At 50.1% G+C, this 26,636-nt stretch overlaps 2 protein-coding genes across 10 annotated transcripts in view; one reads left to right on the top strand and one right to left on the bottom strand.

The window, feature by feature from the left end:
* The window catches only part of LOC146889575 (uncharacterized), a 43,800-nt gene extending 38,980 nt beyond the window's left edge, over positions 1-4,820 (bottom strand). The window contains exon 1 of one of the 2 annotated variants that reach the window (XM_087901663.1): positions 3,157-4,820. In XM_087901663.1, coding sequence (XP_087757789.1) covers positions 3,907-4,596 — 690 coding nt within the window. In that variant the 5' untranslated portion in view covers positions 4,597-4,820 and the 3' untranslated portion in view covers positions 3,157-3,906. Of the gene's footprint in view, positions 1-1,961 lie in introns of both variants that reach the window. The other variant, XM_087901662.1, reaches the window with a different exon arrangement.
* Krabd3 (KRAB domain containing 3) lies at positions 4,249-25,590 on the top strand. Of its 8 annotated transcripts, none has more exons than XM_085683604.2 (18): positions 4,249-4,389; positions 10,808-10,947; positions 11,335-11,454; positions 11,916-12,065; positions 12,794-12,949; positions 14,100-14,234; positions 14,641-14,814; positions 15,416-15,565; positions 16,283-16,483; positions 16,906-17,079; positions 17,441-17,617; positions 19,353-19,505; positions 19,955-20,083; positions 20,752-20,946; positions 21,037-21,177; positions 21,724-21,843; positions 22,180-22,290; positions 23,305-25,590. In XM_085683604.2, the coding sequence occupies exons 2-18, from the start codon at positions 10,914-10,916 to the stop codon at positions 24,111-24,113; spliced, it is 3,129 nt and encodes a 1,042-aa protein (XP_085539730.2). In that variant the 5' UTR covers positions 4,249-4,389; positions 10,808-10,913; the 3' UTR covers positions 24,114-25,590. The 8 variants fall into 8 exon arrangements, with proteins under 8 accessions (XP_085539730.2, XP_085539724.2, XP_085539727.2 ...); XM_085683598.2 differs by having other exon boundaries at positions 4,259-4,389; positions 10,821-10,947; XM_085683601.2 differs by having other exon boundaries at positions 4,259-4,389; positions 10,821-10,947; positions 14,103-14,234.
* Positions 25,591-26,636: the final 1,046 nt, after the last annotated feature.

Consider the following 26,636-nt stretch of genomic DNA (forward strand, 5'->3'; position numbering starts at 1 on the left):
AAGCTTAGGGTACTGCGCTTCCTAAAATCTCAGGGAAAATTCAGAGTGATTTAAAACTGGGTCATCGAGTGTCACGGACCCAGCACTGCAAGTCCCTCCAACCCAAGCTTCAAATTTCACATACCAAATTTAATTATTTTTTCTTTTTCCTTTTAAAGTGTACCTCTCCCCTCCCTCCCTTCCTCCCTCCTTCTCTCTCTCTCTCTCTCTCTCTCTCTCTCTCTCTCTCTCTCTCTCTGTGTCTGTGTGTCTGTGTGTATCTGGGGGGGGGCACGCACGCTGGGCAAGGATATATATGCTAAGGCTATAGGACAACTCAGATATTGTTTCTCGGGTATCATTTACTTTTTTGTTGATGTTTTTAACAGGATTTCTTACTGGCCTGGAACTCACCAAGTAGGCTAGGCTGGCTAGTCAGGGACCAGCCTGCCTCCATCTCCCTAGTGCTGGCATTATAGTACAAGCCACCATGCCTGGCTTTGTCATGTGGGTTCTGGGAATCAAACTATCCTTGCACAGCCTCAGGGACTTGACCTATCTGGAGCATTCAGTGAATGAAGAAAAGACAGACATAATATCTTAGTTACTTTTCTTTCCTTCCGTCCTTCCTTTCTGTTTGTGTTGTTGTTGTTTTTTGAGACAGGGTTTCTCTGTGTAACAGTCCTGGCTGTCCTGGAGCTCACTCTATAGACCAAGCTGCCTGCCTCTGCCTCCCAAGTGCTGGGATTAAAGGCGCATGTCACCACCCCCCAGCTTAGTTACTTTTCTATTGCTGCAATTAAATAGCATGGCTGAGGTAACCTATAACAGAAAACATTTAATTTGGCTACTCTAACCTTGTAGAGGGTTAGAGTTCGTGATGGCAAAGTGAAGAAATAGCTGAGAACTCACTATTGACCCACAACTTTGAAGCAGAGAGATGTAACAAGTCAGTTTTAGCCAGTTCCCAAATCATGACATGGAGACTTATTAATTATAAAACCTCAGCCTATAGCTTAGGCTTGCTCCTAGCCAGCTCTTATAATTTAAATTAAGTCATTTATATTAAACTACATTCTACCATTTGACATTACCTTTCTTCTGTTTTGTGCATCCTGTTTCTTCTCCATGCCTCCTGGAGTTTCCCTGCGCCTAGATTTCTCCTTTTCTTCTTTTTTCTCCCTGGAAACCCCACCTATACCTCCTACCTAGCTATTGGCCATTCCGCTTTTTATTACCCCAATCACAGCACTGCACCTTCACACAGTGTACAAACAGAGAGACACACTAGGGATGGGAGTCCTTTGAAACCTCAAGACCCATGCCCAGTGACAGACCTCCTCCAACAAAGTCACAACTTCTAATACTTCCTAACCAGGTTCACCAACTGGGGACCAAGCATTCAAATATATTAGCCCATGAGGGTCATTCTCATTCAAACCACCACACCTAGCAAGCACAGTATAAGACAAAAATAGATCATAGACAAAATATATTGTTGGAAATAGTGTTACTTCTGAAAATTAAACAATTCTCTTGGAAAATACTATAACTCTAAATACCAAATACACAAAGTGAAAAATAGACAAATGCATATTCTTGAGATTTTATCACAGACCAATAACCAATAATTCAAAAGACAAATAAATGATAATATATAAAAGGCATAAATAACACAATCAATATGATTGGTAATCTCTAACTAGCTCATTACAACCGATATTAGAACATGAACAGTCTTCTGAAGGAAATATGAAACATTTCAATGTTTCTTGCTTTACTGACCACAAAATAAGCCTCAGAAAATTCCAGCAGGTGTGCCTAACCCCCGACCCACAATAGCTATGGATGCAACTCTACACAAAATAATGAACTTACTTAAAACCTTATGAGATTTCTCTTGCTGTTTTTTGTAAGTCGATTGGGTGGTAAACTTTATCACAACGTCCAAAGTTTGGCCACACCCCCCACGGTCAACATACCTCATCATGGGGAATTCAAACGTCGTCTTAGGTTAACTCAGGGATGGAAAAGAAAACCATAATGAAAATCAGAAACTATTTCAAGTCCCAGGCATTTTTCATGCGGAGTAACGGTCAGCACAGCTTACCACTGAAAGCCAGCTGTTTCATTTGATCAGAACAGCCGACTGGGTCCATCCAATGCGTTGAATGGCCAGGTAACCAAATGCCAGATATGCGGAAAACTAAGCCCCTGAATATCAATTTCCTGAACAACCAATCTGAATCACGGAGATTTTTCAAATGTGTTCCATTTCTGCTCCACCCTTTGTCAACATGCAGAGCTCCTGGGTAACTGTTGAGATCAAACCAGAGCCACTGACATTAAACTGACAGAATCGCTTATGTCAGCTGCTGACAGAATGCAGCCAGGAAGCCATGGTGATAAAAAAAAGCCATGGGGCTTTCTTCAAACATATTTGCTGATAACAAAAATGGTCATAAAAGATTGCCAAGGCCACCTTATTATACAAAGGCCACAGCAACCTTGTAGGAAAAAAGTACTTCTACAAAGGATGCCAATTTAGCGAGGGCCTATTCAGAGTGGGACTAACAACATTTTATTGATCCTTTCTGATTCTTATAGCCAAGGACTCATTTCAAAATAATTCTGCAACCTTGGTCATTAAAAAAAAAAAACTAAACAAAACAAAACCTTTGCCTCTCTTAACATAATCATAGTTTGTCATGGTAGCACACCCCAGACTACAACCCCTGCCATTTGGAGTAAAATTTTTAACGCAGAGATACAAGGGCTAGAGAAGGGGCAAGAACCATCAAAGGGATAATGATTTTTTCCCATTAAATTTAACAACTGGCCATTCAGCAAGTTTGATGTTGCTAAGCTGTTCTTAGTGACAGATGGCCCAGAATCTACAAATGCTGCACCAAGCCCAGCCAGGAGGAGGACTTTACATAATGGACATTGTGCCTTTCTTTCTTTCTTTCTTTCTTTCTTTCTTTCTTTCTTTCTTTCTTTCTTTCTTTCTTTCTTTCTCTTTCTTTCTTTCTTTCTTTCTTTCTTTCCTTCCTTCCTTCCTTCCTTCCTTCCTTCCTTCTTTCTTTCTTTCTTTCTTTCCTTCTTTTTAAGGTTTTAATTTGAGAGGATTTTAAGCCTTAGGGATCATGAGTCACTGGCTTCAGGCCTAGGACTTACCCTGAGATGCTACTGGAGATGAGATTGAACTTTGTTCGCCTTTTCCGGGTTCCAGTACTGTCCTGCAGTATGAAGCAGGAAATTCTCTCAGCTGTGCTCACTTGTTCCCTCCGGGGCCACAGTGTTCTGGCGTATCAGAATACAAAGCCAGGGGAGCTCATGTAGGCCAGTGTCGCTAAAGAAGAACTACACTGGGGTGACTAGGAGAGAAATTGGCTTTCCTAGGAAAATCACAGAAGTGGGGACACTGTTGCAGGCGTCTGCGGGTGGGTGCCGGGGCGGGGGTGGTAGGCACAAGTACTGGGCAGGGTGGCTTCGGCTGGGGTTCCAAGCACCTGTTTCAAAGATCAGGTGAAGCTTCACAACCTTCTCCTCATTGAGTTTTCCCATATAACAGGCAGGAGCTCCTCCAGGAAGGAAAAGGAGCCTCCAGGGCTCATCCTGCGGCCTGCGCCCGCACCTCTGACAGGAGCACAAACGAACCCAGGGGTGGTGGGACTCACACTTAGCCCACACATCACACATATACTTAGGCCTACTCTTTGTCAGAGACTACTGGGGCTGCCATCATCAGCGGGCGAGATCAGCAAACAGTCACACAAAATATAAAGACGCAGGTCAGGGTGGCTATGAGTCACTGTGCCCTGGCCCCTCAGTCACTCGGGGTCGGGTTTGCGTGACTGCGGCCTATGGGAGAAACAGGTCCCTTCTTATCCACGCATCCCCACCTGGCACTTGCACAGGACGCGCTCAGAAGGCACGGGTGGGTGGGTGGTTGTTTGGGTGAACGGTTCTTTGCACCTGAGCATGCGCAGCCGCAAGCCTGCCTGGGCGAAGCCGACTCCAAGCGGGTCCCAGAACCTGAAGAGCTGGAGGTGCGAGGGGCGGAGCAGTAAAGAGCGTCCCCGCCACACCTCCCGGAGCCACGTCCCAGCCACGGAGCCCTCTGGGAAGTGTAGTCTGCGCCTGCGTCGTTATCGCGGTGAGGCCGGGGGGGCTGCGGGCGGAAGCGGGACCACCCCCCTCCCGGGATGCGAGCTGCCGGGCCGACCCAGACGAGCCAACACTGCGGATCCCCGCGCGGCCCGGCCCCTGGCCCCGCCTCCTGTCGTGCGGAGCTGGGCCGCTGTCCTCGAGGGTCTCGAGGGTCTCGGTGCATCCTCCTGCCGGAGCCGCGCCGGAAGCTGGGTGGGCCAGGGAGTCGCGAAGCTGAGTTCCGCCATGGCGCTCCAGGTAAGGCGAGCCGTTGCGGACCGATGGACGCCTCGGCCGTGCTTCTCGGTGCTGCGCGGCCCGGGGGGCGAAAGGGGCCGTTACCGCCGACTTTGAGCTCCGGTGAACCCAGTCCTGACAGCTAGATGCCCAGGATTCCCAGGCCAGAAGTCTAGCGCTCTCCCCTTCTCCCAGGAGGTTTTTTTTTTTCCTACCTGGGGAGCTCATTCCTTGTGGTTTTCAGTATAAGATACCATGAGAGGGTGTGCACGATCGAGGCCTCGGCGGGATTTGAGGGGATAACTAAATCTGACATTTACTTTTGTTAAGAAATAGAATCCCGGGGAGTGGGGCCAAGAAAGTGGGAAAAAAGAAAACAAATCCAAGTTATGCTTGTAAAATGTGTCAATCCCAGCGCTGGAAGAAGAGTCTTATCTGTTGTGGCCTAGGCACAGTTTGGGCAGGGTCATAGGCTGTGAAAATGCCAGGGCAGTTGCTGCACTGCCTTGTAGGTAGACACCTAGAATCAGATGTGCAATTTTGTTGCCTAGAAGCTTTGACAGACTTGGGCAGCTGTGTTGGGGTCGTGGCTAGCACTAGTACCTTGGGAGAAACAGTAAGTAAGGGAAATGGGATATTGCCTGGCCCAGAAGTGTCCTTTGTAGCTTTGGCTGACAGGCAACCCAAGAACACTCTTGCTCAGAAATTCTTACTGACCCTGTAGTAGAGACTGCTTATTTGGATTTCCCGTTCTGTATCCAGAGGGAGTTGAACCTCTCAGATCTGATGTTCAAGGAAGGATGTCTCATACTGTGTAGCTGCATGGAGAAGATGATCAAGTATGGTCTCTGGGAATGCAAAGACACGGTCTGCTGGAGATGGATAGGGAAGGCCTGCAATCTGTAGGCAGTGTGACTACAAGTTCCGGACCTGGTAGCCTGAGGCATGCTGGGGCAATGGGGTTGACAAAGACTGTGAGGCGGACCGACCAATACTGTTGAGTGCGGAAACCGCAGTGTCTTAGAGACTGACACAGTAAAGGCAGTTTTTTAGGAGGCCCATTGTGGAAGCCTTCAGAAAGAGGTCGGTCATCTGCAATGGTCCTAAGTTAGCTCCAGAAACTTTTCTTCTGATGGTTGGGGGCAGGAACCCATGTGACAAACCAGTGGTAGCTATCTTCCTCCATCAGTCTCCCCACCTCCTCCTCCTGTTCCTTCTCCCTCTCACACTAGTCACTCTTTCTTCACTTTTTATTTTTACCATCTATTTATTATTTGTTTTGGAGACAAGGACTCATGTGGCTGAATATGACCTTGAACTTCTGATCATCCTACAACCACCTGGAATTGCAGTCATGTGTCACTGTATCTGGCTTGTGTAGCACTGGGGATTAATCCCAGAACATGCTGGGCAAACAGTTTACCATCTGACCAACATCCCAGCTCCCTGTCTTCTGTTTGGGAAACCCCTGAAGGGAACATTGGGAGTCACAGCGAGTTCTCATTCACATCTTATAAAACAACATTGTCAGTGAAGATTTCCTAAGTGAGGATGAAGAGAGGTCTGGAAAATATTGCACACAGAGGCCTAAAAGAGCCAGATATATTTAGCCTTGAGATAAAGAACCTCACGTGCCCACCCCCAGGCCATGTGTTTAGAAGAGCCTGAGGTGACAAACCGTGCTCTGGAGATGGACGTCAGGCAGATAGACCTGGCTACAGTGACACAAGTCTCGCACTTTGCGTGCCCCAGCGTTTATTTATTTACAATATCCCTGTGAACTAGGACATGAGCCACTATTGCAGATGAGTTTGCCAAGGCTCAGATGGGGCACTGTTTGACGTCTCATAACTAATATGTTGGCATTCAGTGCACCTTAGGTTGTGGTTCTCAAGAGAACCAACTTAACACTAAGCAGAATCACAAAAGACAAAAGAATTAGAATGCTGGAGTTTAACAATATTCTCCAAATTTTGCCTATTAGAAACTCAGTTCCCAGTGTCATGTTCATGCTTTGTGGGGAAGTCATTGGACTTATTATTAATGAGTTATTGAGAGAGTAGCCTTGTTTAAAAGGCCTTTCTGGCTTGCTTGCCTTGTTTCACCGTGTGAGGTCCCCCCATCAAACTGTTATGGACTAAATGATGTGGCAAAGAGGGCCTCAGCCAACATGGCCTCGTCACCTTGGACTTACTGGCATCTGCAACTATAAGAAATCACTTTGTTTTCTGTATAAATCTCCCTGCTCAGGTATCTGTTACAGAAGTAGAAACAGACACAGACAGAGAGGAAGCCAGTAAAAACTGGAACTGACAAACTGAGAATGCATGAAGCATGAAGAGACAGCTATGGAATGTCTGGCCACGGGTCTTGTTTGTATTTCTATGGTAAAATGCCTAACATGAACCACTGACAATGAACAGAGATTGTGACTGCATGTGGTGGCTCTCGACTTTAATTCTAGCACTTGAGAGGCAGAGTCAGCCCAATCTCTAAGTTTAAAGCCATCCTGGCCTACACAGTGTGTTCTGGGACAGCTGCAGTAGTGAGATCCGCTCTCAAAAAGCAAACAACTACAAAATAGATCTTTTTCTTTCTTTCTTTTATTGTTTGGGTTGCCGAGAAATCCAAAATCAAGGGACCAGTGTCTGGCAAGGAACTGACATCTGGCAAGGATTGTGTTGACAAACACCCAGCAGAAACACCTAAGAGAGGCTAGGATTATTTTGGTCTGTGCTTTCAGAGGGTTCAGTCATGGTCATTTGAGCGCTGTAGTTGGGCAGAACATCACTGCAGCAAGTGTATGTTCTCCAAGTTTTGATGATTGGGAGATAGTGGGTGTGCCAGGAAGGGACCAGGAGTACTACACCCCAAAGGACCCACCTCCAGTGACATACTAGGTCCACTTTCTATAGTGTCTATAACCTTCTAAAGAAGTTCAGCGGGCAGGGAACAAGCTTTTAAAACCTGAGCTTGTGGGGTGGGGAACTTCACATTCAGCCAATAGCAGTGTTGCTCCACAGTGGAAGGAAGAAGGGCAGAAGAACATAAGTAAACAGAGGAAGAAGAGGGCCGAACCCATCCTTTCATCAGAAAATGGCTCCCCCAGATAATGGCCCTAATCTATGCATGGCCTAATCATTCATTCCTGTGCCTAGAGTGGACCCTGCATGGGAAGCCAAGTGCTAGTGGAGAGCTGTCTCTAAGCACAGAGGTGCCGGACAAGCTTGACAGCTGGCAGCATGGAGCTCTAGTAGCCTGAACCACACTGCTGTTTAGGAAGAGTTCTGCAATGTAGGCCAGAGTACACACGTCCTGTGGTTAAGGTCAAGGGCTCAGAAGCTAGTCCTTCTCTTTTGCTGGACTCCATCCACAAACGTATGCTATTCTGTGGGAGCACCCTTGCTTCTGACAGGGTCTGGAACAGTTGACCAGGTTCCAGTTCTTAGGTTGCAGGCCCCATTGGGTCAAGCCTTCCCTGATCCCCCATAGTTTTCTATTTAGTGCTGCTGGATGGTAGGTGTTCATACGTCATAATTTGTATGATTTTTAAAGGACATGCTCTTTCATCACAGCAGCATCTGAACATGTTTAAACAATAATTAAAGTGTGTAAGCAAAAATGCGTATTTGGTCTGTAGGGAGCATGTGTATGCCCCTTTGGACTCTGAACCTATTGTCACAGGCCTGGGGCCTGCGGCTCACACATGAGAACTCACCAGCTTCTTCCCCCTCTACCACCCGGCCCCCATGGCTCCCAGGCATTGGCTGATAGGATACCAGAAGAAAGAGGTAGAAGGGGGCAGCACAGAAAGGACCAGAGGACAGAGCTGTGGCAGAGATGCCAAAGGCGAGACTAGAAGTGATAGGTTGAATGCATAGGTGTGGGGGAGGTGTTATAAGGTGGCCAAGTGTAATGGGGCCCTGTGGTAGCATACCCAAGAGCATCTGAGAATTAGAGATGCCCATAAGGATTCAGGCTCAGCAGGTAGTTAGACTCACAGCTATTTCCATGACAACAGGAAAACATCCGACAAATTCAGCAGATAGCAAAGGTGCAAGAGCGAAGTTAGGAGAAACTTGAGGGCAGCTTCCCAGAGGCCTCCAGTGCAGTCTCCAAGAAGCACTAAGCTCCCCCAGGATAATGGTGAATGACCCATGTGGAATGCCAGCTGGGAGAATCTTGCCAGAGACTCAGCACCCAGGATTGTTGCTGAGAACAGGTCACTCTGGCACCTTCTGCTGGCACCTGCCTCAGTAGCAGACACCTAGAAAGAAGACGAATGTTCAGCACAAGCTGTATCATACAAATTAGCCACTGTGTTAACCAATTAGCCCCTAACTGGTTAGGTAGAAATCCTTCGAGATGCACATTCCCAGGTGCCTGCCTAGGTCTAGGCATTTTGAAGGACAGCAGTGGCAGGCCTGCTCCGTTGGCTCCTCACTACAGAACCTAAGATTGTCCACATTTTATATGCTTGGAGACCAATAAGAAATGCAAAATGGCTCTCTGCTAGAGGTTTGTGGAGTATCTGAGGTGTCTGAGGGATAGTGGCTGTAGTGGGCCAGAGCCACAAGTTAAGCTTGGGGAGGGAGACTGCTGACCAGCAGACCACAGAGGTGGTTGGGAGTACACAGTGAGCTAAGAGGCAAAGGACACTCACTGCCTCTGATGCCTTCTGGCCTTCTGGCTGTCAACAGTCACTGGAAATGTGGTCTCTAGCCAGATGTGTTGTTGGAGCCTAACTACTTCAAAATGTCAGGGCATTAGGTATATGAGCTCAGTGTGTGCACAGTGGTAGCTGTCAGCTGTCAGGAATGGAAGGCAGGGAGATGGCAGGCAGTGGGTGGCAAGACTGCCAGTTAGTAGGAGAGACAGTTTTTAAAGTCACTGACTTAAATGCGTGAACTAGACAGTCAACTCTCCTCTGCTTTATTAGAAGTGTCCACGCTTTCTTCACAGGTCCTGCCTGCAGATCACGCTTGTTTCTAACCTAGATGGATTCTTCCCATAATTTACATTCTGTTTGTGTCACTTGTGTGGTTAATTTCTCCCATAATTTAAGTTCATGGCTATCAGATGTTGGTCATTGTCTCAGTTTTCCTGGCTGTTTTAAAGTCTACTGAATGATGACTTTTAAAGGAAGAGATTGCTTTCATCTTACAAAGTCACGGGGTGCAGGAGGTGAGCGTAGCAGATAGAGGCGTGGAGTGTGGCTATGGAGAACTATTTGAAGCTCCCGGGTTTCGGGTTTCTTCTGAGTCCCTGAGGACTATATACTAGAGGTTTTCAGTGCTAAGTTGCAGTTGTGGGAGACGTGGGGTAGGGAGCATGGTGAGTTGGGGCCTCTAGGTGGGGCGCCTAGTAGGGCTCTGTGACCCTCACCTCCCTCTGCATGCTTCTGCTACATGCACCTGCTGGTGGCTGTCACAGCTTTTCCCTGTGGAACTGACCACAGCTGGACCAGGGTTTGTGGAGAGTTGAAGCCTTTCAGGGCAGGTGGGACTGGAAAAGTGAAGGTGGGTTCTGCCCAGCAGCTCGGAACCTGGACCAGATTGGAGTCTGGAGATGAGGGGCCCTAAGCACAGGTCAGACCTACGAGTGCCTAGCTCACCTGCGCCTGGCTGGCAGGTGGAAAGGGGTCGATGTTCTTTAGACCTTCAGGGCTTCGTGAGGGTTTTTTGTTGTTGTTGCTGCCCCTCCCCCCAGCATGGGGGCGTTTAATTTCTGACATGAATTATGTCATCACTGCTGAGGAGCAGTGAGTGGGGTTTTTCTTTGTTCTATGAGTTGGTTAACCCTAGTCTGGGAATCTGAGATGAGAAATGCTCCAAAAGGCAAACTTCAGAGTGCTGAGATGCCCTGTGTGGAGAAGTCCACATAAGAGCTCCTAGGATCACTTGCAGTCCAAATGCTGTCAAAAAAAAAAACACTGTAAAGTTACCTTCAGGTGTGTCAAGAACAAAATATAGATGAATCTCTATTAATAATTCATTATGTACATGAGAATATTCAAAATTAAATATTCAAAACACGTCCGACCCCAAGAATTTGGGATAAAGAATACCAGACATTGGTAACAAGCTGGTCTTACAGTAACCGGTGTCTTCTTCTTGGTGCCACCGTGCTGGAGTTCCAGGTTCCCAGATGGCCACCTATTAACTGGCACAGCCAGTAGGGCTGGCTGTGCACTAAGGAATGTAATTTCATTCCTAGTTACACCTCTGGTGACCTTGTTTCTAAAATGTGACTGGTGGCCATCTTCCTGGGTGCCCAGCTAGCTGCAGCACTGTCCCAGTAACTGTTAGACCCAGGCCAGGTCCCACGCATGTCTGCACTGCCTGCTCCCAGTGTCTACCAGGAGACCCATGTGGCTCACTGAGCTAAGGGACAGTTTGGGTGGGCCTTGTTGGCATAGATGCAGCCAACCCCCCCGGAGACTGTGCCCACAGGTGCCCATCAGCTTCAAGGACTTGGCCGTGCGGTTCTCTGAGGAAGAGTGGCGGCTCCTGCAGGAGGGGCAGCGGGAATTCTACAGAGACGTGATGCGGGAGAACTACGAGACGTTGGTGTCTGTGGGTGAGGGCCGAGGCCTCCAGAGTGTGGGCTGCAGGGACAGAAGAGGGTAGCAGTGAAGGAGGCCAGGGTTCATGCCCAGGGGTCTTGAGTCTCTGTGAGACCCGAGACTCCTCCAGGCCTTGGCCTCATCTGTGAATTGAGTAGTTTTAGGGGTGCTCAGAGCTCGAGGCTCCCCGGAGCCCCACTTTTCTCTGTTCCTTTGTCCATTTCTGTGAGCCGGAGTGGGGGTCTGGGTACAGAGATTTAGGGGTATATGGCCTTTGAATTTGCTGACTGCACAGACGTATGGAAAGCTATACATAGATAAGCAGGCATCTGGGCCATCACATGACTGTGGGAGGGTAGAAGCCACTCAGTTCCCAGAGTAACTGCTCATTCTTTCCCCAGGGACCTCTGAGCTGCTTCCTCTCTCTGCTTTCCTGTCACCCTCGGGGCCTGGAGGAGCCACAGCAGGAGAGAGCCACCATGATAAGGGACAAGAACCCCCACTGGAGCATGGGTCCCGGGGTAGGTCCTCCCCATAGACTTTGAGCACCTCCTTCTTGTCATGTTTTTCAGCTAATTCAGCCTAGGCCTCCTCGAGGCTTACCCCTTATTCCTCTGAGTTGGAGGCTCGTTGCATGTAGTCTAGTCCATGGAGAAATGTTCAGAATAAAACCTGAGGTCACATGGAGGAGTCTGCCTTTGACCTCACTTACCACTACCCAGAGCCAGCCTGCAGCTTAGACAGTAGAGGTGGCACCTGGGGCCGGAGTAAGGGAAGAAAGGTAGCAGGCCAGATAGAGCCACAGGGCCCTTCAGTATTGCTCCAATGGTAAGGATGCAAGAGGAGCTACTGGGTAACAGTGCAGAACCTCATGAGCTCAGCCCTCCCTTCTCTGGGCCATTTGCTCCCTGGGGCTGCTCCATCTGTGGTAGGGTTCCCTGAGGAGCTAGGTGGCTGAGCACAGGGCTCACACTTTCCACAGGAGGGCAGTCCCAGCAGAGCCTGCACCTCACCGCCCTAGTGCAGCTGGTAAAGGAGATACCGGAGTTCCTGTTTGGAGAGGTGAAGGGCGCTGAGGACTACTCCGAGAGTGGGAGCACCAGTCTGGAAGGGGATCGAGCGACCCCTGAGGGTAAGTCACGCAAGCGGCAAGAGTGACCTCCCTACAGTCCACAGTGCACTGCATAGCTGTCTTTCAGCCCAGCTCTTGACCTCCTCTGTGTGCTCGTCCTCTGAGCTTTTGGGACCTAGTGGGTACGGGAGCGGCTCCTGTCATCTCTCGGTGTCCTAGTGGGTACGGGAGCAGCTCCTGCCATCTCTCGGTGTCCTAGTGGGTACAGGAGCGGCTCCTGCCATCTCTCGGTGTCTCTTTGTCCAGTCACCTGGCGGTCCCTCCCTGCTGCCTTACACTTTGCATGGCGGTGGGCAGGGTGTTGGTCCCTATTAAACAGAAGGGGAACAGAAGAGAAGCAGAGCTTTGTCCAGATGGCTAATGGGTCCTAGATCCTATTGCCAGCCTTTCTCTTCTGCTTCAGCAACTGTCGTTTTTTTCCCCTCTCCACTCGGTCAGCTCAGGACCCACCTCACCCTAGACCATGTCCCTCTACCTACTGCAGCCCTCTTCAGTTAATGTTGGGTGACACAGGAAGGGAGCAGAGGTGTAGAGCGGCACCGACTTCGTACTCACTGCTCTGTGCTCTTCAGGACGTGGCCAAGTCAGAACTCTTCAAGTTTCAGAGCTCAGCAGTGGCAAAGAATAGGTCCCTGGCTTCTGGTTGTCGTGAATGGAGCGTGGCAGGGAAAGCACTGACTGGTAATGTCAGACAGCTCACCAGCTGGCATCTCCTCCATCTCCCACAGTAGCCGGGGCTGTGGACACTTACCCTCTCCGTGGCCAGCTCACTTCTCTGCCGGAGAGCCCCGCAAGCCACCCCAGCCTGGCCGCCACACCCACAGGCAGCTCATCTTCCGGTGGCCCTTCTGGAGACTGGACACAAGAAAGCCCCCTACCTACCAGTGAGTCTGACCTGATGCACACAGGGACACCCAGCATTGCAAAGGCCTTGGACCCTGCATCCTCTTCACTTTCTCAGGCTCAGCTTCCTCTGTAGGCGACTGGAGACAGAGGTCTCTGAATCATGAGAAAACACGCTTGGCCTCTGCTGCAGACCCGGTGATCTGATGCTCAGTTCCAGATGGCCCATCCCTTTGTTGATTGCTGAGGACTGTAGACACACACAGAACTCTGGGCAGTTCCTAATGTGCACACCAGGCTGGTCACTTATCTGTGTGCACCTGCTTTGATTCTCAGACTGCCTCAGCAAAGCTAGCAGCAGGGAAGTAATGCTACCCACTAGCATTACTGGGATCTCAGTTTGTCTTCTAAAATACTTCTAAATTGTATTTGTCTGAATGTTTTGGATTTTTATTTTTGGTTGCAAGCTTAGCCTTTAATGGCTGAGCCATCTCTCTAGCCTTGTTTTGGTATTTTAATTGAGAATATTTAAAGGAATAAGGATTAAAATGGACACTCCCCTAAAATATACCCCAGTTACCTATGGTTCCGTGTACCATCTGTCTCACAAGCCCCACAGAGGAAGCTGAGTGCAGCCGGGTGGTGGTGGCGCAGGTCTTTATCCCAGCACTCAGAAGGCAGAGGCAGGCTGATCTCTGTGAGTTTGAAGCCAGCTTGGTCTACAAAGCAAGTTCTAGGACAGCCAGAACTACACAGAGAAAGAGTGTCTCTAAGGGAAAATAAGACAAAAAACAAACAAACAAACACTACACACACACACACACACACACACACACACACACACACACACACACCACAAGAAGAAGAAGCTTGAGTACAAGCTTGACCTGTGTGTGACTGTTGGCTTCTTTATCTGGGCCAAATAGACACTGGGGTCAGGGAATGGGTCTGGAAACATTCAGCATAAATGAGTCTGGGTATTTACAGCTAAACCAGAAGGAAACAGGAAATAGCCTCCAACCCTCCTGGAACAAATCCTCCAAAGATAGCACTGGCATGAGGCTAATTTTTAGGATTTCGGTGACTCTCAGAGGGTTGGAGAGTTCGAGTGGTCTGTCCTCTTGGGGAGCACATCTGGGGTGATTCCAGAATCCAAGTCCCCTGTGACACTGTTTTCTTTGTATTTTGCAGTAGGAACTGCTAATAACCCACTGTCTGTAGAGAAGGAAGGCTTGGGAGCCTCAGGAGAGCCTTCCGTCCATCCCACTCAAAGCCTGGACCAGTGCAAGAGCCATCGAGGACAGGATAGAGACAGCACAGGAACAGGTGAAAGACTGGCTTCCCTGGGGTCTCGCAGTCTAAAGCTGAGCACAGTCGAGAAGGCCATGTCTCTCTCATTTGAACTTCAAGACAACCCTACGGGACAGTGATCCTTAGCCTTCCTAGTGCTGCAATGCTTTAATACAGTTCCTCATGTTATGCTGACCCCCCGCCATAAAGTTATTTTATTGCTACTTCATAACTATAATTTTGCTACTATTATGAATCATGTAAATATCCGCTATGTGACCTTGAAGGGGTCACAACCCACAGGTTGAGAACCACTGCTGTAAGATAAGCCTTGTGTGTTTGTATGGATGATTCTCAGCTGCCCAGGGATGGCGGAGATAACTGAGGATCTTGTGCTGCCTCTTAGGACTACACTGACCTCAGCTGCTTTGTGTGTGCACAGGAACTGCTCCTGAGAACAGTCCCTTGCAAGGCCTCATCAACTGTTTGAAGGAAATCCTTGTGCCCGGGCCCCAGCACCGTGGGACTGCCCCAGACTTGCCCCCTTCTCTCCCTGGCCTGAGTGTGTTGAAGCAGACCAGAGCTGAGGTGGAGCCAGGAAGCCTGCCCTGCCCGGGTGAGTCCCTGGGCACCTGGCCTGCTCAGACCAAAGTCTCCACAGTCCCTGGGAAGCTCAGATTGCCGGTCATAGCTATTGCTGTGCTCCGTGCTGTCTCCTGTGTCCCTGGGGTCAGTGGCTTTCAAGGGCGGCAGCAGCAGACTTTGTCCTGTTCTCTTCACTGTCCTCTGCTCCTGATATGCGACTCTGAGGAGGACTTTGGTGCTCAAATGTCACTTTCTCTTGACATGAATGACGTGTCAATGGACCCTGAGGTCTGCCTGAGGTTTCCCCTCAAAAGACTACTGAAGCTTTGAGCTTTGATCTTGCATCTGTGGAGGATAGCTGTTCCACTCTCTGGGTTGGGGTGAACTTAACTACAGAATTCCTCTCATGTGTATGTCAAGGCCTGATACACCTTGAAGTTATGCTCAGAAACTGCCAGCCTACACCCTTCAGTTTGCACTCTGGGTGCTAGCTGTGGCTAGGTGCTACCCACACATAGGGTTTACAGGTCCTGGTTTTTAGCCCTGTGCTGCTCAATCCAGGGCAGTCCTTGTCTGTCTGTCAGGAGACGAAGGACACTGAGCTCAAGTGAAACGTGTGTCCTTTCCCCTAGTGAAGACGGAGGCCGTGTCTGGGGATTGTCCCCTTCAAGGCCTGCTGAACTGTCTGAAGGAAATCCCAGAAGCCCCAGACAGGCGTCCCAGTCCCTCAGGAGCAGGGGACGTGCGACTGCAGGAGGATCCAGGGAAAAGGAGTTCTGGAGGTAAAGGTCATCGACTAGATTAGTGGTTGGGGAGCTAGATGTCTGTCTTTGGCTTCTCTGCTCTGAGCACAGCTGTATGTGACCCTTCCCAACCAAATTCATGCCTTAAGTCAGCATGCAGGTCAGGCAATCCCATGCTGAACCTCATCATGCTGTGCAAGAGCAAAGTGTATAGAGTGTCTCATAATTTTCCAAACTGGCTCCTGTTATAGGAAGAAAAGGGTTACAGGAACTTTTTTGAGGGGCTATTGGGGAGGGACAGGAAATGAAATAGGCAAGAGTTGTAGCACAGTAGACAGTAATTGTGGCTGGGGGATTCCTGCCCTCCTGTGTTCAGGCTAGGGTCTATGGCTGGAGGATGTGATTCCTAGCGTGTAAGTTTGGACCGGGATTATTTGTCAGCTTATCAATAGCGTGTGTTCCTGAAAACTTGGCCTTGAGAGGGTGGGGTTGAGCCAAACCTGCTGCACAAGGAACAAGATCTGATTTGTTGCTGACCAGGGAATGGTTCGCTGTAACGTCCCTTAAAAAGCTCCCAAGCATCCTAGAGGTGGTAGGGGTGTTACTTGGAACTGTGCTTGGGCTTGAGAGGTGATCATACCCAGAGACAGTGACTGCTGTGTAGGCAGAGGAGCCTTGGAAGTCTCTCCTAGCCCTATGAAGTAGAGCTCCCAAGACTTAGGTTGAGTCTAAGCCTGAAACCTGGGTTTCCCACAGGGATGAGATGCCCCCAGACTCCTCCTCTCCGCCGGAGTCATGGAGCTGGAAATGCGCTTGCTATGGTGAAAGTAGAAGATGGCTGGGTTCAGAGTCCCCCAGCGCCAGCATCCTGCCAGCTTAGCAGGCAAGGCCACAGTCCCTATTTCACTGGAGATACCAGAGAGGTCCGTGTACCCCGCTGGGGCCCCATGACTCTCGGTAAGTTCTGGGTTCCAAAGCCCACAGGGAAGAACCTGCTTCTCTTTTGGTCAGTGAGCCTTTCCCCTGCCTCTACTCTCAAGCTGTTCTTAGTCTGTGTTCTCAATCCAGGCCCATGCTCAGGCACCCTCTGGTTTCAGGACCTTCTTTTTACAGTGAGGTCCTGACTGTGGAAGCTGACCACAACACACAGGTGGCTAGTCCACCCTTCTCCTCAGAACTGGGGACAGCGTCATTCCTTCTGTAGAAGCAGAAAACACATTCAAGGTTCCTCATTGGAGGATCTCCTGCGTAGCAGATCCTTGGAGCCTACTGTAGAAGTTAGGCTGTGGGCCAGCCAGCCAGCCAGGGGCCAAGCTGGGGTCTGACTAGCAGGCCGGAGCCCAGCAAGAGAAGATGACAAGGTGACCTCTCTTGTCTAGCCAGCAGGGCCTCAAGCTCACCACTAGAAGCTCTAGAGGCCTGTCTAAAGGGCATTCCTCCAGGTGGGTCATCACCTCTTCAGCCGCTAGCCACCTCATGGTCCAGAAGTCCCCAGCCAGGAGATTCTGGATCTCAGAGGCTTGAACTCCAACCACAAGGATCCCACAGTGAAGGTACTTGGGCCCAGGCTGACAGTTATTCCTGTGCACACAGTGAGGGAGATACTGAGGGCACCATCTGGTCATCCTCTCCGGGCCTCCTTGAATATGTGTCTTTCTTCCCTAACCCCTGCTTCATGCCTGATCTAAATAGCTATCCAGGTTTGGTGAGAGCCACATTCTACCCACCCACTTCCCTATTCCCAAGACTATATTGCGGGGGGACGGGAGTGGTACATAGACTTTCATCAGTGCTATGGGAAACCCTGGAAGGGAAAGGGGTTCCCTGGCCTGGGTCTTCTGGTGCCATATACTGTAAGGCTAAAGGACTTCTCCATCATGTTCTACCTTGACCCAATTATACTTCATTCTACAGAAGCTACAAGAGAGCCACTTCTACCTCTGAGCTTGCAGGGCTGCATGAGAGAGGGTCCTGGGATTCAACCCTCTGGTTCCCAGGGTACCCCTACCAGCTTCTCCTCAGCCAGCAGCAGTGATGGGGATCTGGATTTCAGGAGCGCCAGGAACAATCTGGGGCAACGACTTGGGAAAGGTGAGCTGGTCCAGCCTGAGATTGGAATCCTCAGGGAAGGAATACATTGGTCCTTGCCCACTATGACCTCTGCCATAGTGCCAGAAGAGCTGGGTATACCAAGGCAGAAACAGACCCAGGATTTGTCTTGGCAGGGTGAGAAGGGTCTATTGTACTAGCTTGGCCCAGAAGGGATAGGACAGTGACTGGCAGTGTGCCCTGAATCTCCCTTATAATAAACACTTCCCTATCACAGACAAAAAGAAGTGTCTATAATACTAAATGACCTCTGACTTAGGGAAAATAGAATAAGGATCTCAGAAGACTCAGTCACCTGTGCCTCCCTGGGCCCTGCCAAGGGAAGTCACTCTTGGAAACTGTGGGGTCTTCTGGAGGAGCTCTCTCAGCATTCCCCTGTGCTTTCCTCTTGGAACAATCATGTCTGTCTTGTCCTGTGAGTGAATACTCAGTGCATCTGCCCAGCTGTGCCCTGGCCACATCCATTGTTAAAGACCTGGAAATGTAAATTGACATCTGCCTTGGTCGCATGGCGCCAGCAGCCCAGAGGAGTCACACAAGTCTGCCTGCTGTTTTTAGCATCATGGACAACTGTAAACAGCTGCATTTTCTCAAGGTCCCCAAGCCCATGCCTACCAAGCTCCTAATTTATATGACTCTAAGTCTACGGCAGAATCAGTGTAAGGCTTGGCTCGAAGTGCTACCCAGTGTTACAGCAGCAGAGCTGAACACAGGCCCAGACGACAGAAGGCACAGACAAAACCAGACGCTGGGCAAGTCACACGTATATGTCTACTCTATTATTGCCCTGATCAGAGATGCTGGTAGTCTTGCCAAACACTGCCTAATCGTGGGCAGAATGCCTTGCTTTGCTCTTGCCTGGCACATAGAAGAGCTAAGTGACATTTTGCTACAAGTAGGAGTTACTATTGTAGCGTATGGGAGACTGCTTTCATTACAGAGCCTGCTTTCTCTTTTCCTGAATCCACTGAGGAACCTCCCCCAATATAGAACTCAAATGTGCTTCAACTTCAGTGCCCCCCCATGTGTACCGTGGCTTCCATATGGTCAGAGGATAATTTGCAAGAGTCAGTTCTAAATTTTCCAACACCATATGTGTTCTGGAGATCAAACCAAACTCAGGTGTGCTCGGCACTCACTTGGCCTATACTTCACTGCTATGCTACAGCAGCCCCACATGAGATCCTCTTATTTACACCTCTGCCTGGTTCCAGAGCAGACAGCAGGTGCCTCGTGGCCTCGTGGCAGTACTGTCTACTTACCTTATCCCTCTAGAATTTCACATCGCCTAGTTCCCGTGTCTGCACAAGACTCTATCAGTAGGCATGCACCGAGAGGCAAGAAGGCCTGTATGACTGCCCTCCTTGGAGGGGTGAAAGAAGCCTTGTGCACATTTGATTGTTGGGGTGTCTTTCGCTCTCAGCAGGCAGCATCACCCCTCAACATGGTGAGAACTGCTGTGCTAAACTAGACGCTCTCTTTCTAACCCCCAAGGCAGACTTCTGTGTCGACTTCTTTCAGGGCAGCCTGAGCAGGGCTACCCCAAACCAGGATGACAAGTATGTGGGGCTATGTCTCCTTCTGGGGCCCTGAGCTCCCAGGACATGTCCTATATTCTGAACCTCCTTCCTCTGCCCTAATCAGGGTAAAAGAGGCAGGCTTCAGGGATTCACAGAGCACTGGCTACTCATCTAAGATTGTTCATATTTGTCTACAGGATATCCACCAGGAAACTCTCCACTCCAAGGCCTGGAGAATTGTCTGAGAGAGATCCCTGTTCCCAGGCCACAGGCTGCCTGGCCTTGTTCCTTGACTATAGACAGGGGCTTGAAGAGACCAGAGCCCAGGAACTGGACTGCAGACAGAGAAGGTATTTGTGGGTACCTGGAAGAAAAGCAATCCCTCCTTCACTGTGACTTTGGCAGTGGTGTAGCTGAGCTGAGAGGATGTTCTGGAAAGAGTCACTTCCCCAGTCACGCAGACTCAGTTAAATGAGTGATGGAGTCCAGGATGGGAAGGCCCAGCACCACTGTCTGCTGCTCCAGTGAGCCAGAGCTTTGCTGGCCAAGTGTCTCTGTTGTGACTGTGTCATCCCCTGTGCCTTGTTGTCTGGGCACTGAGTTATACACCTCCTGGGATTCCATGTCATTTGGGTTGGGAGTAAAGAGATCCCAGGGGTTTGGGCTGGTGTGGTGACCAAGCACGGACATTTCCACACCTGAAACTTGTGTGCTAAAAGCCTGGCAGTGGTAGAAATCTGTCCATTCTGTGACAGTATGAGGTCCCATAGGACTGTCAGAACTCTTCTCATTAAAACAGGACTGAGGGGTGAGGCCTGTGAGCCACCCCACCTCGGACAGGGTCGAGGAGACGTACCCAGCAGGAGTCTCCGTCTAGGCAGTCCACAGATGACTGCCAGACCAGGAACGTGGCAATGGCCAAAAGATGGTGAGCTACCTTCAGTGTTCACACCATAGTTTCCCTCCAGTTAGCTTTTGCCAAGACAATAGCCTTCCTGTCTCTCTATTGTTCTGTTCCTTCTCTTGCATGGAATATAGAAGTAGACAGAAACAGAGTGGACTGAGAAAGAATAGGATGTGTGGTTTACTTGTGGGGTGTCTGCAGTGGAGACTCCTGTACACACTGTGGGGTGTCTGCAGTGGAGACTCCTGCACACACTGTGGGGTGTCTGCAGTGGAGACTCCTGCACACACTGTTGACCTTAGGCAGCTCCAGCAGGACATTGTAGTCTGCGTGGGGTGGAAGGGTGACCTAGCTCATCGGTAGCCCTCAACTGCCAGCTCTTACATAGTGCTGGGTAGAGGGTCTGCTAAGTTGATAGTTGCGGTCTACCCAATGGGAAGGGCTGCCTAGCCTGCAAGACTCGGGACCTAACTGGAACCTGACCAGGAGTAGCTTCTAGGAGATTGGAATTTCCAGAAAGTTCATCAGCTCACTTGGCAAGGGACATGGGACCAGAAAGTAAGTTGTTCAGGCCCCTCTCCCAGAGCCCAGATGGACTGTGGCTGAGCAGAAAAAGATGAATCCTGAGTACCTGACCCTCAAAACTATGCTGTCAGGTACTGGGCAGTGAACTCTTCTTCTCCTTTGTTTAGAGACAGCCACCATGCCCTCCCCTCTGCACTGCCTGGAGAGCTCTCTGAGGGGAATCTTGCCCGTGAGGCCCTTGCGGTTCACCTGCGTGACTGGCCCCGCCCCCAGTCCCAGCCCCTGCTCCAGCTCCAGCATCAGCAGCTCTGATGGAGAAGACCTAAGGCCAGAGCCTGCATTCTGGCAGCCACCCCTCCAGAGTGAGTCTGCTGCTGTGGGGGTGGGGGTGGCAGTGAGCTGCTCCTTGAGGTGCCTGTCAGTACTCTGATGCTGGCTTACTTATGACACAGAGAGAGACCCCCTTCCCTCCAGTAAGGGTCCTGGCGCTCTGTGCCCTGTCTCTGGAGCATCTCCAAGAGTCAACAACAATAGTTGTCTTCCTGAAGACCCTGAGAGAACAGAGCCCAGGGACTGCAGCAGCCTCGGTTCAGGTAAGCCTGGAGTCCCCTAGGATGACAGAGACCAGTCCCCATTGGTCCATAGGTCCAGACTCGATTCTCTGAGTCTCACTGACATTCTGCTGACTCTCATTAAAACATCCCCCTAATTTGTTGAACTTTAGATCTTGTGAGGGAAGCTGAACCAAGGGCTGTGTTCTGTAAGGAGATCTTGGTAAACCACTGAATGATAGGTACATAATATATACATATATGCTCATTAATACATGCATATATATATGTGTGTATATATACAGATATATATATATATATATATGTGTGTGTGTGTGTGTACACATACCATATAGTTAGTATTCAATAACATTTTTAAAACTTGGCAAACAAAGGGAATATCAGAAGTGATCTTTTTCAGTGGTATACACTTTTCTAGCATGCGTGAGGCCCTGGGTCTCCCCAACATCTCATACACAGTGAGAATAGAACTTCTTGGGATTAGCCCAGAAGTATAGAAATAACACCTGGTATTACAAGCCACTTTACTCTCCACCTGAGCTATGACTCAGACTTTGTTCCTAACAGGAAAAGCAGAGGGGACAGGAGTCAAGGCCCAGTCACCCAGAAGAGAAGGAACTGCAGAGCACACATGCCAGCCTGGCCCTGTCAGCAGTGCTGAAGTTAAAGGAGAAGAAAAAAGAGGAGGTAGGGACCTTGGAATTGTCTTCAGAGGCTGCTGTGCTCACAGGCTGCCAACTGTGCAGGACTCAGATGAGCCACAGTCCTCCCATTTCCTTACAAGTCACTGAGGATTTCTAGGACACGGCAACATGTGTTCCACATGCCACAGCAGGCCAGCCCACCAGTGTTAGGGTCCCTAACATATTGCACCTGACTTAATTACTGCTTAAAAGTTACACATTTGCAATTGGGATGAGGGTGGGAATGGGTACATGTGGCTCATCAGAATATCCCCCTGTTGGAGTGGCACTAAGAAAACAATATTGTCCGTGTCCCAAGTGCTCTGTGCTCTTTCTGCAGAGGCAACTGCATACCCATGGCCTGCCTCTCAGCCAGAGGAAAGGCCTGAGCCCAAGGGTACTGAAGACCCCAGGGACCTGGAGCCTGGACATGGGCAACCCAGCAGCACAGGTGAGCTGGTGGCTTCTCCAGCATTTGCTGTGCTTTAGTGGCCTCCGGGAAAATCAGAACCCAGGCCCCAGCCTAAGGAGGTAAACGTGGTCCAAGTCCATCACCTGGGCCATGGGTAGAAGTCTTCATTGAAGCCACTCAGGTACATGGTTTACTTCCGGGTTTTCATAAAAGTGCACAGGCTCACCTTTTAGAGGCACTGAGAAGCATCTGGAGACAAAGTTTGGGTTTGAGGGAACTGAACCTCAGCACTGTTGAGTGACCTGGCTGGGATCCTGCACAGAGCATAGGCTTCACATCCTCTTGTTCAGGGACCCACACTGACAACAGGCAGGATGGTGCACCCGTATCCTGAGCCGTTCTTGGTTTGCAGGACTCGGGTGTCTTGCCACCCCTTGCTGACTTGTGTCCCTGTGCTGGGTTCTGGGTTTTCCTGTATGTAAGCTTTGGCCCCTCCAAGAATGCGAGGTTTTGTTACAAGCCCTGGCTGCCCTCCCGCAGATGAAGCATCAGACCACAGTGTTTTGTGAAGTTGAATTGTTAGTTTTTGTTTCAGTCAAGGTTTCAAAGATTTTGTGTGAGACAAGTATCCCAGGCCACCTGAAACTTGTGATCCCCTGCCTCAATTTCAGATCCTTGCTTTAATTCAAGAACTTAGTGAGACGGGTGTGGGTCCTTCCCTGTCTGCAGCCCGAAAGGTACTGAAAAGACAAAGACAGAGCCTTGGCTGGGGTTTAGCAAACAGCAGAACCCTCTTCCATTCTGAGCTAAATGGCTGAAGAATGGCAGGGGCCTTGACCAGCACCATGTTGCCTGGGGTGAGACCTACTCCAGGGGATGTGAACTGAAGAATTAACTAGACTTTTTTCTGGGTTGGTGCAGCCCTAAGATCAAAATTCTCTGGAAACCGGGCTTTATGGGGGCAGGACACTGACTACACTAAAAACGTCTCTGAGACCATAGAGAAGGCCCTTACAACCTAAGCACTCTTACCCATTGTTTCTTTGGTTTTAGCCAGGACCCAAAGAAAGCTGCTCTCTGGGGACCCTCTGGAGCCACCTAGCAAGTCTCCCCTTCCCACAACTGACGTGTCAAAGTGGCCACCTACTTCTTCACAGCCACCATGCCCCTGTGGTAGATCCCTGCAGCAAGAGCTGCACAACCTTGGTACTGCCCTTACAAACAAGCTGGACCAGCTTGCAGCAGCCTTGGCAGGCTTGACTCAGGAAGTGACCACCATGAGGACCCAGATGGACCGACTGGGAAGGCATCCACAGAGCCTTGGACCAAAAGGCCAGGCTTCCTGGCGGTTGGCCCTTCCCCGGAGACCTCGCTGGGCCAGCAGACTGGACCACAGAAACCTACCCTACTGGAGGCAGAAGGGCCCCACCAAGCCCAGACCAAAGATCCTGCGGGCCCAGTCAGATGGCTGCAAGGCTGGTGACCGCCAAGGACTCTCTAGGGGGAAGGGCAATTTGGTGCCTCAACTGCCTCCAGATGGTTCCTTGGTAGAATCTTCCAGGTCCACCTGTAGCTCATCCCAGCAGGTCTCAGTACCTGGAGGCCACACCATGCTGACTGCACATCCCCTTCTGGAACACACTGGTTGCCACCAGAATCCCCTCTCCCCTTCAGTGCCTCCTGCCTTGGTCCCCCTTGTGGCCTCACCTGCAACCAGTGCAGACACAGAACCTCAGGCAGCTAGAGTGGCAGCAACCAGCATTCCAAACCAGCACAAGGAACCTAACAGCCTGCTAGGGGGAGCCCTCAGCAAAGACCTCTGGGGAGGTGACCACAGGGATCCAAGGTGGGGGGCTCATTAACTGTACTGTTCCTCTGCTCAGGCTTGTGAGAGTGCCTGGTGGGACCCTCTGGGGTACAGCCATTGCAGGCTGCCTGTTTCCCAGGGGTTGTGTCTCCCTCTCAGTGCTGCTGCAAGTCTGACCCTTTGCCTCTGCTGTGCCAGGTTCCAATGGTGTCTGCATAGAGCCACTAGAGAGGCATTTCTCAGCCATACCTCTGACTTCCTTGGCTCAGGTTCAGTCAGCCAGTTCTTCCTCCGTTATCAGAGCCGTCTACGTTCCAGGTGGTGTCATGCATATCGCATATGCACAGAGCCAGCTGCTGGTGGCACCGTAAAGGCACCTTAATCTGATTACCTGCTCCCGATTAGGGAGAGCCTGGCCTGTGGTCTGAGCTGAATTGATCCACATGGATTCTAAAACTAAATACATTAGCTGCTAAGAAAAGACCATCGGCTTCTGTGGAAGGGTGCTCAGAGGGGACAGCACTTCGGCATGGTGGCCTGGATTGTCACCAGTACAGTGAGAATTAGGCATGTTCCCTTCTTCCATACATACACCTCAAGAAAACTGAGCATGTGCTGTGAGGCTGGTGCAGCATGCCACAGGGCTCCTGGGGAAGAGCACAGCACATCTATCAGTCTCCCGGGCTGTGCACAAGTGTTACAGGCTTAGTCTGGGCAGCTCAAACCAGGGGTCCCAAATCAAGGTCTTGTCAGGGTTGGTTCTCCAGAGGGCATCTGGCTCTGCTGGGGGCTGTCTTCATACTCACATGGCATCTTCTCCAAATGCCCTTCCTGCCACAACACAGATGTTTTGGATGGCACTCATTCTCATTTGAATTTAATCTCCAAAGACTCTAAGGAACATCACATTCTGAAGTGCCAGCGGAGTGCACAGTATGGTCGGCCTTTCCACATTATGACATAGTGTTGTCATCTAGAAAGTTCACATTCAAGAATCAGACAGTTGAGATTAAAAAAAAAAAAACACCTCATGTTTTAAATATGTTTACAAGTTTGTGCTAGATTGCATATGTAATATTCCTTAGCTACAAGCAGGTTAGAAGGGTTCCAGGTTGACTGTGCCTATCAGGATATAAACTTCAACATATAAACTAGGAGGAGGGCACCATCTAGCTTATAATACAGCCGAGACCTGGGCTGGTCTCGGGTTTGGCCTGACTGCCTGCTTCTGCCCTGGTGAGATGCTTGGCTCTGTGCCGCAGCTGCCCATCCACTTTTGCTCAGCTCATGTCCTTTGGAGCTGATCTGAATTCCTTGTGAACAAGAGGACGTTTCAGGAGATGTGCCTGTACACACGGGAGCTGGGAAGGTAGTGTGACCTTGTCCGTGACAATCAAAAGCTGTCTTGTGGCTGCTCTGCCAGTGACACTCTGGTCTCTGGAGACATCCAGGACTTGAGTGTCCCTTAGGCAGCCATGCCTGGGACTTGATGAGTATGGTTTGCGCAGAGATTAAAGTGTGTTAGAGCCATACTTCTCAGTGTGTGGTTCGTGGCCCCCGAGAGGTCACACCAGATATTAATATTACAATTCATAGCAGTAGCCAAATAATAGTTATGAGTAGGAAAGAAATAATTTTATGGTTGGGGCCACCACAGCATGAGGAACTCTATTAAAGTGTCATAGCATTAGGAAGGTTCAGAACCACTGACCTAGGGACTAAGGAAAACCCCCAAAAGTCTGCCTAGAATGTAGCACAGAGTATGCACAGGGCGTTGACTGGAGCAGGTCCAGCTCCCTGCCTGCAGGTTGGAGCAGAACCAAAGGGCGGCAGCCTCCACCTGTGAGGAATGGGCAGCTGCACTCCGGGCTAGAGGGGCAGTGTGGTGCCTCCAGTGCCAGTGGGCAGGGGTAAGAGGTTCAGAGGGTGGAGAAGGAACATTCACATTCAAAATCCTTGGAAGACTTAGGTATTCTTAAATTGATAAGTCTATCAGCACCTGGTGTGGGTGGCCCTGGCTAGGACAGGGGTGTGTACCCTGGTTGAGTGACTCCTTTAATTCTAAACAAGAGGCCATGTTGTTCTGTCAGTCACTGAAAAGGGCTCCCTGTGATGCTCTGCCAGGCCCATCTGCCTTGCAGACAGCCGGCACGAGTGGACAAACAGCAATGCAGGACTGAGTTGCCAGGGCCTGGCCTCTGCTGGGTGTTAAGTACCTCCCTTTGCTGTGCCTGTTAGGATGGATAATGGCAGTTGGGACAGAACCTGCGTGGTTCCTATCTAGTCAGACAGTGTAACATAACCAGCTGAAGTCGTGTGGTGGTTGCTGCAGTCACACTACAGGGCCCCCAGGACCTACTGCTGCCACCACTGATGACCAGAAAGCCCTCTGCATTCACTGAGAAGGAATCCACCAGATGCTTGTTCTGGACAACCTGTTTAAATCTGGTGTAGATCTAGGGCCTGGAGGTGGGGCCCGGGGAGGGTCTGTCCCATACTGTTCTGGGAAGTGACCCTAGGCCACACCTGGGTGGGGAACTTCTCTCCTAACGCCCGAGGGGCAGAAAAATGGGAGTGT

Source organism: Myodes glareolus, chromosome 25 (assembly GCF_982192425.1).
Source record: "Myodes glareolus chromosome 25, mMyoGla1.1, whole genome shotgun sequence".
NCBI classification, from domain to species: domain Eukaryota; kingdom Metazoa; phylum Chordata; class Mammalia; order Rodentia; family Cricetidae; genus Myodes; species Myodes glareolus.

What these genes read in the sequence shown, in the direction of transcription:
- Krabd3 (XM_085683595.2), top strand. Translation starts at nt 10,737, where the DNA reads ATGTGGCTCACTGAGCTAAGGGACAGTTTGGGTGGGCCTTGTTGGCAT. An exon ending in AGAAAGCCCCCTACCTACCA is followed by an intron (nt 12,950 to 14,099) that starts GTGAGTCTGACC and finishes TGTATTTTGCAG; the next exon opens with TAGGAACTGCTAATAACCCA. An exon ending in GGGGCAACGACTTGGGAAAG is followed by an intron (nt 17,618 to 19,352) that starts GTGAGCTGGTCC and finishes ATTTGTCTACAG; the next exon opens with GATATCCACCAGGAAACTCT.